Genomic DNA, 12,952 nt, shown 5'->3' with positions numbered 1-12,952 from the left:
CAGTCTTTGGGTGTGAACTCTGATTTGGGGTTAAAACGCAAACTAACTGAAAGTATTCAGTCAAGCTCCTATAAACTCCAAGACTTGAACTGGTTGAAGAATGGACTTTGAAAGACTGATTGTGATCCCTAGGAATGGGCACAACTAGAGTAGGTAATCCTTGGCCTTCTCTAGGAGATGCTTGGTTGGTGCAGAAATGAGCAAGTCATCTAAATAAGTAAACACACTGAATCTAAATGCAGTCTGAGATGAGCGGCCACCACTGCCATGCATTTGGTGAACACCCTGGGGGCTGTGTTGAGATCAAAGGCAGGGCTCTGAATTGGTAATGAGTGGCTCCCTACCAAAAGCACAGATACCCCAAAAGCAGCTGAATATTTTGATGTGGTAGTACGCATCCTGAAGCTCTATAGAGCACATCCAGTTGTCCTTCTGTAGAAGAGGCAGAATGGACTGAACCGTGACTATCCAATGCTTGGAGTTTTTCAAAAATTGATTTAGATAACTGAGATCCAGAATAGGTCTCGGGTCTCTTGTTTTCTTTGGCACCAAAAAGAAGCTTGAGTAAATTTCGAATACTGATTGGTCTGGTGGGACCTCTTGGATAACTCTTTTTTTTTTTTTTTCTAGCAGCTTTTGAATTTCTAGAGCTGCCCAACTCCCTCTGATTGGATGGACCAACAGGGAGACATCTCTTTTGTGAGTGGAACAGTGGGGAGATGTCTTTTTTGTTAAGGACTTTGTGAAAAGGGAATGAAATACCTTCTGGATATGATCCTTTGCACCCAAGAATCTTTTGTGATGGCTGTCCAGGCATGTAGGTGTAAGGATAAACCCCCTTGACTGCCTTTAGAGATGAACAGTCGGGCAACATTTCAGGGGTGCTGAATTTGCCTGTCAGAGAGAGTCTCGGGACCCTTAGTTCTGCAGACCCCCCTCTGCCACAAGGGCGGCACCTTCTGTTATTTCCCTCTCTGTGTCTTGGAGAAAAATTCCTGTGTGTATCTTGAAAATGTCCTTGAGATTTTCAGAACCACATATTCTTACCACCATGTTGATTCATGAAAAAGGATCTTTGTGGGGTAGAGAAACGGATTCCAAGAGCAGAGAAGGTCTTTCCATCTTGCTCACTAAGGGAAAGTGTGTCTTTGACTGTGGGCTCAAACAAAAACGATCCGTCAAAGGGAGCAGTGATGAATGAGGATTTAAAGGGGTCCACAAAATCACACAGTCTTTTCCAAACATGTCTACTAATGGCTGTGCTTGAACCCAGCAACCTGTGAGAAATTAACCTCATGGACGCATTCGATATAAATTGTAGGGTGGCCAGTTGGGGAGGAGTAAGTTTTCTCTTCCTTTGCCGACATGGACCCCTGGTAGACTTAGTTCCTTTATCAAGTCCCTCTGTAACCTAGTAAAGTGTGCCAGGTAGTTGAGTGACTGCAAGGCAAAGGTCCTTGAAGTGTAAAAGCTCTTTCCATATCTGGAGACTGAGGTAGATGAGCAACAAACTAAAAAAAAAACAATAAAATCACCTGTTGCAGTGAACGTAGAGTGCAAGCACATTATGTAATTAAAAGGTTGAGTGCTTTCATTCCACAATTTAAGGAACGTCTTCAGAACAATAAATAACGTATTTAAAAGATTTCAATACAATTTTAAAATCACATGACCCACCCAGTCAATGCTTAAACAAAGCATTGGTGTTAAGTTTCTCCTCACATCTAGTAAATGTTTGTAAATACAGTCCAAAAGCAAGGTGCAGAAATGGAGATGATGTACAATCCACTATAGAGCTTTATTCAACTACCAAATCCACAAACAGTACGAAACACGAAAAGTGTTTCGTACTGTTTGTGGATTTGGTGGTTGAATAAAGCTCTATAGTGGATTGTACATCATCTCCATTTCTGCACCTTGCTTTTGGAGTTTTTGGTCATTTTGGGCAGTTTACACCACTTTATTTTTGGTTATTTGTGAATACTGTCCCACAGTCACCTTTTAGTTTTACCTACATAGTGTGCGAGACCCTGATGACACTAGGCTAAATATACTATCTGATGTTATCCATTTTATTATGCATCACCACTGGGTCTACGGATCTGACCTCGGATCCGACTTGGCCATTTCTCCAGACTTGCGATCCAAGCCTCAGACTCCTCCCTCTCCCATAATACCCCACTCCTTCTCTAATCCCTCAGATCTCGTTTGCTGCCTTCCAGCACAGATGCAGTTCTGCAGCCTCATTTTAAAGATAAGTGTTTTTTTCATACTTCTGGCTTAAAGTGAGTTTTGTCCCTTTCTTTCTTAATTTCTTTTGATATATCTTGTTAGGTTAGCTTTTTGTACCTCCCCTCCCTTTTTAGCTAGTGTCTTTCAAAGTGTACAGCTGGCGTCATGGTTGTTTCCCGCCATCCCCATTTCTCTTTAGTAGTTCCCCCTTTCTCTTCTTCCTTTCTTTCTTCTCAAAAAAGAAAAAAAAAATCTTTCCCAGTATTTTTGCTTTATCTGTAGTGTTTAGTGTTAGTGTGTGCTTTTGTGTGTGGGGTACACTAATTTTCCAGTATGTCTAACATACCTACGGATTCTGACAAACCCACAGGTTTCAAAAAGTTTGCCTCTTGTGGGCATAGGATTCCCCAGTCGGATGCCCACATAAGGTGTCTGTATTGTCTTGGGCAGGATACTTGGAGGTCTAGTGTTACATCTGCGCGGCCTTCAATCCCCGAGCCCTTGCTGATTGGCGCAATAAATTGATTTAAAGAGTCGTCTTACTGACCTCTGGAGCTCAAACTCCCATTTCTAAGAAGTGTGCCTCATCAGCTGCCCCAGGGTCCATGTCTTCTTTACCATAGAAGCACCAAAAGCTGTCTGATCCTTCTACGTCAGCTCCTATTTGCTCTCGCATCTCTTCGGATCCAAGAAGCTCTTTGGATCTGGTAGAGTCGGTGCTGGACAAGACTCTTTTTTTTTTTTTTTTTTTTTTTTTGCTTTCAATCTTCAGCCCTCAGGTCAGACTAGCCTTTCGGATCCTATGGAAGTGGTACGGATCCAAAGTTTCTGGTCTCCGGACAGAACTTCCTCAGGTCAGAAACACCCAGAGCGGAGATCCCAGAGTCATACTCCACATCAGAACAAATCTCCTTCCCCAGCCCCGACCTTGCGGACCTGTCTGTTCCTGGTCAGGTCCACCCATTCTTCGACCTCCTCGAGATACCCTCAGCTGTCAGACTCACAGACATGGACAGGATGATGCAGAGTTTCCTCAAAGCCCATATTCAGCTGGGGATCTTGCCTTCTCTGACACATAGGATCTGTGAGAACTCCAACCCCAGCACATTGACCTCCTCTTCTGATTCAGCCCCCCGTTTCGGAATTTCAGGATCTTGTTTTCCTGAGTAGGCCATTGTCAGAGCATGGAATCTGCCTTTCTTCGACTCTGGCAGTGTCTCAGACTAGCTCAGATCCGATACACTTGGAGCTAAGCTGGTCCTGGACCCAAGGTGTTGGCATCGACTCCTCGGGATTGGTTTCAGCTCTGACCTTTTCAGAGCTGTCCCTTCCCAAGCAGACCTTTGCCCTTGACAGTGTGGGCCCAGTACCTTCTGGAGGTGTTGGATCCAAGGTAGCTTTGTCCTTCTCTTGCTTGGTAGCTCCGGCTGCTAGGATGGGGAGGCAGGCTTTCTTGGCTTTGTCTGCTTTCCAGGTGGCAGAGAGGGCTTTATCCAAACTGCGAGATGCACCCCCTTTTTTCCCCAGGTCTTACCCAATCCCCTCCTGGTCAGTGCTTTCCTCCCATCCATCCTGTCAGTAGTTAGCCCCTCCAGGAGAGCCTCCAGACCTACTCTTAACAAGAGTTCCCCATGTCTTCGAGTCCTCTCCCAAGTATCTTGCAGGGCAGGTTCAATGTAAGAGATGGTGCAAGAGGAAGCACCTAGACTCCCAGTCCTTGACAGAGGACATGGACTTCGGTGAAGGGGAAGGGTCCCCTGATCTCCACCCGACAACATCTCCTTCTGGGAAACTTTGGAAGTACTTAAGCAAAAGGGTGTCCAGTCGTCCCAACCCCCTTACTCAAATTCCCTTATAACGTATTACTGTGAATTAACTAGTTAGTAACTTACAAGTATGGGGCTTGTTCCCAGTGTTCTCACATCTTACAAACTGATCATTGTTGCATCAAAGGAGTTGGATATAATATTATTAAAGGCCACTATACGTGTTTAAGTAAAAATATAGTATATATAAATAAAGTATATATATATATATATATATATATATATATATATATATATATCTATATACAAGTATATATATATTTAGCCCAGTGTCATGTGTGTCCCACATACTACGCAGGTAAAACTAAAAGGTGATTGCAGGACCATATTTACAAACATTTACTTAGATGTAAGGAGAAACAATAATTCCAATGCTTTGTTTAAGCATCTTAATGAATTTAAAACACACAGATTTTATGGTCTTGGAACAAGTTTCATTTGATTTTTCCATATCTGTCCAACACCCTAGACTCTATTAGGAGGATAGACAGTGGAACACTTTTCAGCTAGTTCCTTTTTGGTGACTGCCACAACAAGCATAGCATCTACAGGGATTTCCTTACTCCAAAACTGCCTATCTTTAAGGGCTCTAAGGATCTTGTCTGGTCGATGAGGGATAGGCTCTAAGGTGTCTGGTTCCTTCTAAGCTCAGCGAGAGACAAGGTCTATAAGGTCATCCACCAGGGAGTAACCCAAGAGGTAGATGGGCCAGACGCGAAGGCTTCTAGGAATACAGACTCCTTTTGGGAAGAGCTTTGGGAGGACCAACCACCTTTTTGACGCAGGATCTATAAAATGTCTCAGAAGGAGACATCCTCTGGTGGTGACTTTTGGAACCCTTCCACCTCATCAAAATCGATGCCCTCAGTCAGAGATTCCTCAGGGGAATCTAAGTGCCTCCTCTTACAGAGTCTTTTCCAAGGAACCTCTTCAGTGGAGTGCTTTGGAGAGGTATCATTAGAGATGGGAAGTTCCTGAATAGGAACTGCCTGGAAGCTCTTACAGGCTGGCTATCCCTGTGGATTCGGATGACTCTGCTTAGAGCTCAAATCCAATATAGGAACAGGGATAGGATATGTGAGTCAAAGAAGTCCCTCTGATGTGAAAAAGCCACCTCCACTACCTCGAAGGCAGAGTGACCAGGAAAAGTAGAAGCCCTGGAACTGAAGAGCCGAATTCAGAGTCGGTGCCAAGGTTGGTTCCGACAACAAATAGTTGAATCAGATGAAAATAGACAACACTGGATCTAATGATTTCAGCCAAACAGACCAACTGTGTGTCCTTCGTGCAAGCTAAACAGAAGGGACCACTTTCAAGCAAATCCAGTCTAAATGATTGAACGACTGACTGATTGCATGCCTTTCTGCTGTATTCAGTGTGGAAAAAACTTACAAGGCTGGATAAAAGCGTATTCATCCAAGGCAACAGCCTTTACCGTTGTCTTTATCAAAAGCATTTCTACACAAAATATTTGTAGGGCAGATACATGGACATGCATTTACAATTTTTGTGGACATTACAAGATGGACATCCTTTCTAGGAGTAGTGTGGGCATTACAGTTGCAGTTTTGCTGGACATCTGTATTCTCCCTTCCCAAGTCTGTGGCCAGGCTCTCATGTTGCTTTAGCACTCTTTCTGCATGTTGACTGGCATGCTACAGTGGTCCTTATAATGAGTGCAGCAGAGCTGCGCGAGTATACTCACCACAATCTTAAGTATTTGAAGTGTAAGCTCCATCCCCTTTCCAACATCAGGGCTTCATTTTTTAATTATTTTCAGAAGGATTGCATTTCTTATCTGGGATGCACCCACACCCTCCCCTTCCCAGCTCCTTCTGGTGAAAAGAGGTAGGAGAAACTTTCATTCTGCTTTTCAGGTTCAGTAAGCACACTTGTGATCACTTCATTACAAAAATGAAGATGGTGTTGACTGCTCTTCCTTTTATATTGTGCATACAGTTGTATTCTGCATCCGGCTAATGTCCACAGCTAGATTGTGGAACTCTGGCCTTTTGCATAATTCCACCATTTTTTGAATACAGTAGTGATCCTACTTCTGTAACATCTGTTGTAATAGTGGGTACGGTCACAAATATACTTTTTTGATTGGACTGTTTATGAAACCATTGCTTCTAGGCAACCTTGAAAAAAGGCCCATGTACCTAGTAGTCTTGTCAAGTTTACAAGTGAAAACAGAATAAAGGTAAAGAAAAAAACTTTGGTGCCATAGTTTGACTTGCATTTTTTATCTTGTAATCCACTTCATCTTTGCATAGTTTACTTAGTGTCTTCAAATTTTAACCTAGTTTAGGTAGTAAAGTGTCAGTCATGAGTGTGTTAAACATACAAGTGTAAGCTTGAAATGTACAAGCTTATTTCTGAGTACCTTCAGTTTACAATAATCTCAGAGTTCTTTTTTCCAGTATTGATACATTATTGATTTTTGCTGCATTTAGTGATACAAATTTTATTTCTGGAATTCATGTGTTTTTGATGTATATGTGTTAAAAAAAGGATACTTAAAAAATCAGTAATTCAGATGCAGAATAATTGTCATAGATTAAGTAGTTTTCTTGTCATCTGTAAATTGAAATGCAGGAGTAATAAAACTAGTTCAGAACCAGGTAAAAGAAACATTCTACAGAGCCATAAAAATGCTGTTTGAAACAGAATGAAATTTATGTTTTAGAATTGTCACTGTAATAGGTTTTGCTTTTTTATTTATAAACTCTGGGAAAAGAACTGTAAATCGTTTTTTGTTTTGCTGACCAAGCAGAGTACTTTCAATAACTAAGAGTGCTTTTTTGTTATTAGGTGAAAAAGTTACAAGCCATTCTCAAACCCATGATGCTGCGGCGATTAAAAGATGATGTAGAGAAAAACCTGGCCCCAAAGGAGGAAACCATCATTGAGGTAGAACTCACAAATATCCAGAAGAAGTATTATCGAGCAATCCTGGAGAAGAATTTCACCTTCCTTGCCAAAGGAGCCAATCAGCACAACATGCCCAATCTCATCAACACAATGATGGAGCTGCGCAAATGTTGCAACCACCCCTACCTTATCAATGGTGAGTTGCATTCTGGGAAGCATTTAGAAGAAAGTAATACTTCTATAAGTGACCTGTAGCACTGGAGGGATTTAAGACATTTCTAGCAGTATGTATGATGCTCTGAACTGGTTGCGTTGCACGTAGGGAAGGAGCCTGGGTCATTGAGTTCAGTTAGTGGCCCAGGCTCCTGAGGAGTTAGTTGGGAAAGTATAGGAAAACATAATAATTTTGTTCTTTGCCCTTTTGCAGTGGGGGGATGCATTGCTTGATGCGGCCACTGTCTTCTTCATTGAGGATAATAATGTTCAGGCTGCACCAGCAAATGTGTGTAGGGTTTCACAGCTGCATTACTCCACATCATGAGCATGGGAGGTAGCATTAGGGCATAAAACAGATTTTCCCCTTCAGCATTTGACTTGACATTTTCTTTATTCCCTAACTCCACCTCCAGCAGCTGACCTGCATATTCATACTTCCTAGGTTCTACAGTCACTTCCCCTGATGTGCGTACATGCTTCTGTGCATGTGTCATTGAAGGCTACCAGATACATGGCTTAGTAGTGCCAAATGCACATCCTTGATCAACTGTGCTACAATGTGGTTGCATGTTACACTAGTAGGAGCTGCTTTTGTAATGGGTTGAGCAAATTTACCCATTATTTGGATTATTAGTTGATTCCAGATCATCTGGGTAGCAGTTAGAATTGTATCCCTATTTGCAAATTATTGGCATTAGCCTTGAGAATTGACTGCTTTGTTGTAAATGTATTAAAAACAAATTTGCCATTTAAGGTTGATAAAACTTATTTTTGTAGTCCATTTTATGGAGGCTTTTAGTTAGGCAGCATTTTCAATGTTTCCATTCTGAGTATTTCAAACTGATATACCAGCTAGTTAGTGAACTAAATTAGCTCCAGAATAAGGACTTGGTCTGAAAGTTGCCTTACCAGAAGGTTATAGTAAGCCAGCTGAATAAGCTTAGGTGAAGGCTTTTCATTAGCAGAGTAGCGTTATGTAGTATGCATGAAGTGAGGGTATATGGATCTATAGTATTGAACACTAGGGATGCTGTGTTTTAAGTTGATGGTTCTTTACTTACTTTCAACCTTATAACTTCTATTGCGTACTGAGTTTGTTTATTTCCTAACTGAGCTGAAATGTTATGAAGTTTTTTGTTTGTGTGTAGAAATTACTGTGGCTATACTTTGTAATTGTATATATCTGATAAGTTTTGCAGTCTTTCACCTTAATAGTAAAATTGCTTTGTGCTTTATATTTTCTAATTCTGTGACTGATCTTTGCATTGTGTAGGTGCAGAGGAGAAAATTTTGGAAGATTTCCGTAAGACTTACGATCCAGAATCTAATGATTTTCAGCTTCAGGCAATGATCCAAGCTGCAGGTAAACTGGTGCTGATCGATAAGCTGCTTCCAAAACTGATCGCAGGTGGACACAAGGTGCTGATTTTCTCACAGATGGTGCGCTGCTTAGACATCCTGGAGGATTATCTTATCCAAAGACGGTAAGAATACCAAGCTAGAAAGGTACATGAATTGTAGTAAAAGTAGCCTGTCTGACTGCAGCCAAAAGCTGAAGATGTATCAGTTCTGTAAATCATTTATTTATTTATTTTACATTTTTTACTGGGATGGTCCGACTGGGACAGTCCCCATTTTCAGCAGAGGCCCGGGGAGAAAAGCTCCAGTCTAAGCTTACATATAGATTATCACAACAGGTAATAGAAATTATAAACAAAATTGACAAAAAAATGAGTGTTAACACATTTACAGGATAAAAATGTAAAAACAAAAATATATACATAGTATCAAATAGAACAAGACTTGAATATAGACAAATAAATGGTTTTGTCAGTTAATTTGGCAGAGCTGTTTGTAAACTTGTTAGAATTTTTCATTTGAAAAGTTTTAGTACAACATTGCAATGTATGCTTTATTTGTAAATCCTCCACAACTTTATGCAAAATCAGAACTGTTTTTTTGTAGCCACTATCCCACCATTGTATCATACCAAGTATAAAACATTACATCTTGCAGAGGACAGGAAGAAGTTCGCATGAATGGCCACCCTCAATTCTGTTGCCAACACGTCCATGCGGTTGCGCTCTCTTGCAACGGAGGGACCCACACAAGTTGTGGGGTCAGGTGTTGCCATTTGGCGCCATGCCTGGCTCCGCTGATGCTAATTCTCAGAGCCCTTCAAGGCATCTTTCACCAACGTCCCTTTTGATGGTTCTTCCCTGTTTGGAAAGACAGTCAGGGAGACTCTAGTCCAGAGTGAAAGGACAGGATGACACTGTCTGCCGTCAGAGTCTGCTGTTCTCCACCTCAAATGTCCTTTTTCAGGGACCAGCGAGGTCAGAAGAAGATGTGGTTCCACAAATCTCAGCCATTTTCCGGGGATGCTCAGGACTCGTCTTTCCCCAGAGGCAGAGGAGAATACGATAGATGCCACCTTAGAGGCAGAGGGGTCCTAGGTATTCCGGGTCCCGGGAATCATTCTGGGATAGACCTGGACAGCAACCCTGAGGGGTTGCCCAGCTGTCCATCTCTGGAGGCAGTCGGGGATCTTCTGTCCCTCCACCCACTAGCATGGGAGTCCATCACAACAGATCAGTGGGTGTTGTGAGTCATATCCAGAGGCTATTTTGTCCCTGTCAAGGACCCCCCCCCCAGCAAAACCCTCCTGGACGTCCCACCCACCCAGCTGGAGAAAGCAGCAGTGCAGATACAATCACTGCCAAGAAAATGAATCATCCAACCGGTCCCCCAAGAACAATCCGGATCCGGGGTGTACTCCAGGTTTTTTTTAGTGCCAAAAAAGACAGGGGACCGCAGACCAATTTTGGATCTGTCCCAGTTGAACCTGTCAGTAACCAAGACATAATTCCGGATGGTCATGATCCAATCCATCCTGCCCTTTCTGCAGGAAAAAGACTGGATGTGCTTGATAGATCTCCAGGATGCGTACTATCAGATCAAAATGCACAGGCACTCCTGGAGGTTCCTCCGCTTCTGTCTGAGAGCCAGTTATTTCCAATTTCGAGCCCTTCCCTTCGGTCTCACCACAGCCCCCCTGGGTGTTCACCAAGGTTATGGCAGTGGTAGCGGCTCACCTGAGGCTTCAGGACATTCAGGTCTTTCCATACCTGGACGATTGGCTTTTTACCGCCCCTTCAGAGCATCTACTATATCACGCCAGGGGACTCTTTCCATCTGTTAGCCGACAATTTGGGCATTACTATCATTCGGGACAGGTCAGCTCTTCACCCGGACCAGGTTTTTGAGTTCATTGGGGCACAGCTGGACACAATACAATCAAAGGTGTTCCTCAACTCAGACAGGATACGCACCTTGAGTATTCATGTTACATATTCTACAAACCCACTCACCCACAGCTGAAACAGTCTTAAGAGCTTTAGGTTCTATGGCAGCCCCAATAAATCTTCACCCCATCGCACGCCTCCACATGAGGGTCCTACAGTAGAGTTTAGTGGTGCAGTGGTCTCTGTTAGACCTCCCCTTATCCTTTCCAGTGAGGATCTTGTAGGCGTGCAAAAGCTCCCTTTGGTGGTGGAATCAATCCCCGGATCTCCACGAAGGACATCCTTTTCAACCTCCTCCTCCACCACCCCAAACCACAGTGACCAGGGATGCCTCCCTGCTCAGGTGGGAGGAACATTGCTCAGGAAGGTTGGTCCAAGGCACGTGGTCCCCTCACGAGACCTATTTGCACATCAACGTCTAGAGATGAGAGCAGTTCTTCTCGCATTGCAAGCCCTACATGCTCATCTTCCTCTGGGAACTATTGCAGTTCAACCAGACAACATGCCAGTAGTCTGGTGTGTCAGCAAGCAGGGGGGGAACCAGATCTTATCCATTATGCCAAGAGGCCATGAGAGTGTGGGAATGGGCGATCTCCACCGGCCGTTTTCTGGTGGCAACGCATATCCCGGGACAGTCCAACATCTTAGCGGACAGGCTCAGCAGATCCATCTTGATGCCCTATGAGTGGTGTCTGAAACCCAGATCTTCCTAAAGTTGGGTCGTCCTTGCTGCAATCTCTTCGCATCTACTTCCAGCTCGAAATGCAGCAAGATGTTCTTCGTGTTTCACTGTTGCAATCATTACATTTGGGTAATCCTGCTGGCAGGTTGCCCTCAGTCGGCCTGAATTCCAAAGTCTTGCATCCTGCGTCAGTTGCTGTCACCCCTTCCCTGACGTCAGGTCATCAGGGGTATAAAATAAGCAGCCGATGCCATTTTCTTCAGTCTTTCTTGCCGCGCAGTGCCCGAAGCAGAAGCAGTTCGCAAGGGCCGGTCGGCCGACTCCTGAGATTTTCGTGTTCGAGTTTCAGATCCGAAGTCTTCAGTAAAGCTAAGTACCCCGTTGGGGAAACTTTTTTCTTGCTCCAGACCGATGTCAGAAAAAGTAAATAATTGTATTTCTTGTGGAAAGCAAATACCTCCTAAGGACTTTCATTCTTACTATATTCCTTGCCTAGGCCCTGATCACAACGTTTCTAGTTGTCAGTTTTGTGCTAGATTTAACCAACGCACTATTAAGTGTCTGTATGCTTTTGCTTTAAACTATTTTGGACGCCGGTTTAATTATCCAGAAATGTTGTCGGACAGCCATTTGACTACCGGAGTTCACAAAAAAATGCAAAGAAATGGAGAGAGAGAAACAACAGAGGCCCAAAACTGATGACGAAGCTTCTCCTAAGCCAGTGGCCGGTTCTCAGTGAGGCGCTTTCGCAGCCCCTGACACCCGCTACTTTAGAGTCGCAGGCCGCTACCGACTCCCACGTGAAGTCAGCTATGCCGCTGGAAACTCAAGGTATTGGAGCCTTGGACACACTATTCCCTCAGATGGGTCTGGGGCTGCTGAGCAGGCACCGGCTTCTGAGGGTTATTCAGACCTAAACATCTTTACATTAAACCGAATTCAGCTTCAAAGGCAAAGACTAAAGCACCTTCTAAAGCAAAGAAACAAACTCAAGAGCCACGTGGTTAGGCTTCTATGCCCAAAAAACAGATGCTCAAAATGGCTGAAGACTTGATTACCTTGATCAGGGGTTCCCATCCCCCTCCTGATAAGAGGCCTAGGCAAGAGACAGACTATGAATCCTCAGATCAGGTTTCCATTTCGTCTGATTCCTCTTCTGATCAGTAATATTCTCTCCCTCCTTATGAGGACTCTGATGCAGAAGAATCTGTACCTTCAGCCTGTCCGCCTGAGGATTATTCTTTTGGGGAAACCCTGCACACCATGAGGGAGCATTTCCATTGGGAGAGCCAGGATTACTCAGAATCCAAGAAAAGGCTCAGAGACTTTATTTTATTGCCTCAGCACAGGCCCCTGGCTATCTCCCCTGTGCTTGATATTGTCGATGATGTTTTCTCTGAATCCAGTCTGCCTCCTGATTCTTTACCCCCTGCACCAGTCAAGCCAGACAGGTACTACAAGGTCCCTGACTCTCATAAATTTCTTTACAAAACCCCTGCTGTGGACCCAGAAACAATTTCTCAGGGTCCCAAAGGGGTAAGGCTTCCACTGCTAAAAACCCTGTCCCCTCTGATAGGGATTCCAGAGCTCTGGATAGATGGGGGAAAAAGGTTTACACTTCTGCTACTTTAGCTGTAAGGGCTTTAAACTGCCAGTTTCACATGCTTAAATATCAACAGTACCTCATGTCTTTGTTAAAACAGAAAATGCTTACAAACTCAGAAAATCCTGACAGTAAGGAAATGCAGGATATAGTGCATGCAGTTGAACAAGTGGGAAAGCATACTCTGCAATGTGGTTTTGATTCATTAGAGGCT

General features: G+C 43.5%; 1 protein-coding gene across 3 annotated transcripts in view; it reads left to right on the top strand.

Annotated features, from left to right (window-relative positions):
- The window catches only part of CHD6 (chromodomain helicase DNA binding protein 6), a 2,211,516-nt gene that overhangs the window by 797,891 nt on the left and 1,400,673 nt on the right, over positions 1 to 12,952 (top strand). For all 3 annotated transcript variants that reach the window (XM_044090190.1, XM_044090189.1, XM_044090188.1), the window contains 2 exons: positions 6,873 to 7,128; positions 8,422 to 8,632. In XM_044090190.1, the coding sequence (XP_043946125.1) occupies positions 6,873 to 7,128; positions 8,422 to 8,632 (467 nt within the window). The remainder of the gene's footprint in view (positions 1 to 6,872; positions 7,129 to 8,421; positions 8,633 to 12,952) is intronic.

This window comes from Protopterus annectens, chromosome 12.part0 (assembly GCF_019279795.1).
Source record: "Protopterus annectens isolate FY-2018-M chromosome 12.part0, PAN1.0, whole genome shotgun sequence".
NCBI lineage: Eukaryota > Metazoa > Chordata > Ceratodontiformes > Protopteridae > Protopterus > Protopterus annectens.
Note: the sequence above shows the minus strand (reverse complement) of the source record. Positions and strands in the feature narration are given on the sequence as shown.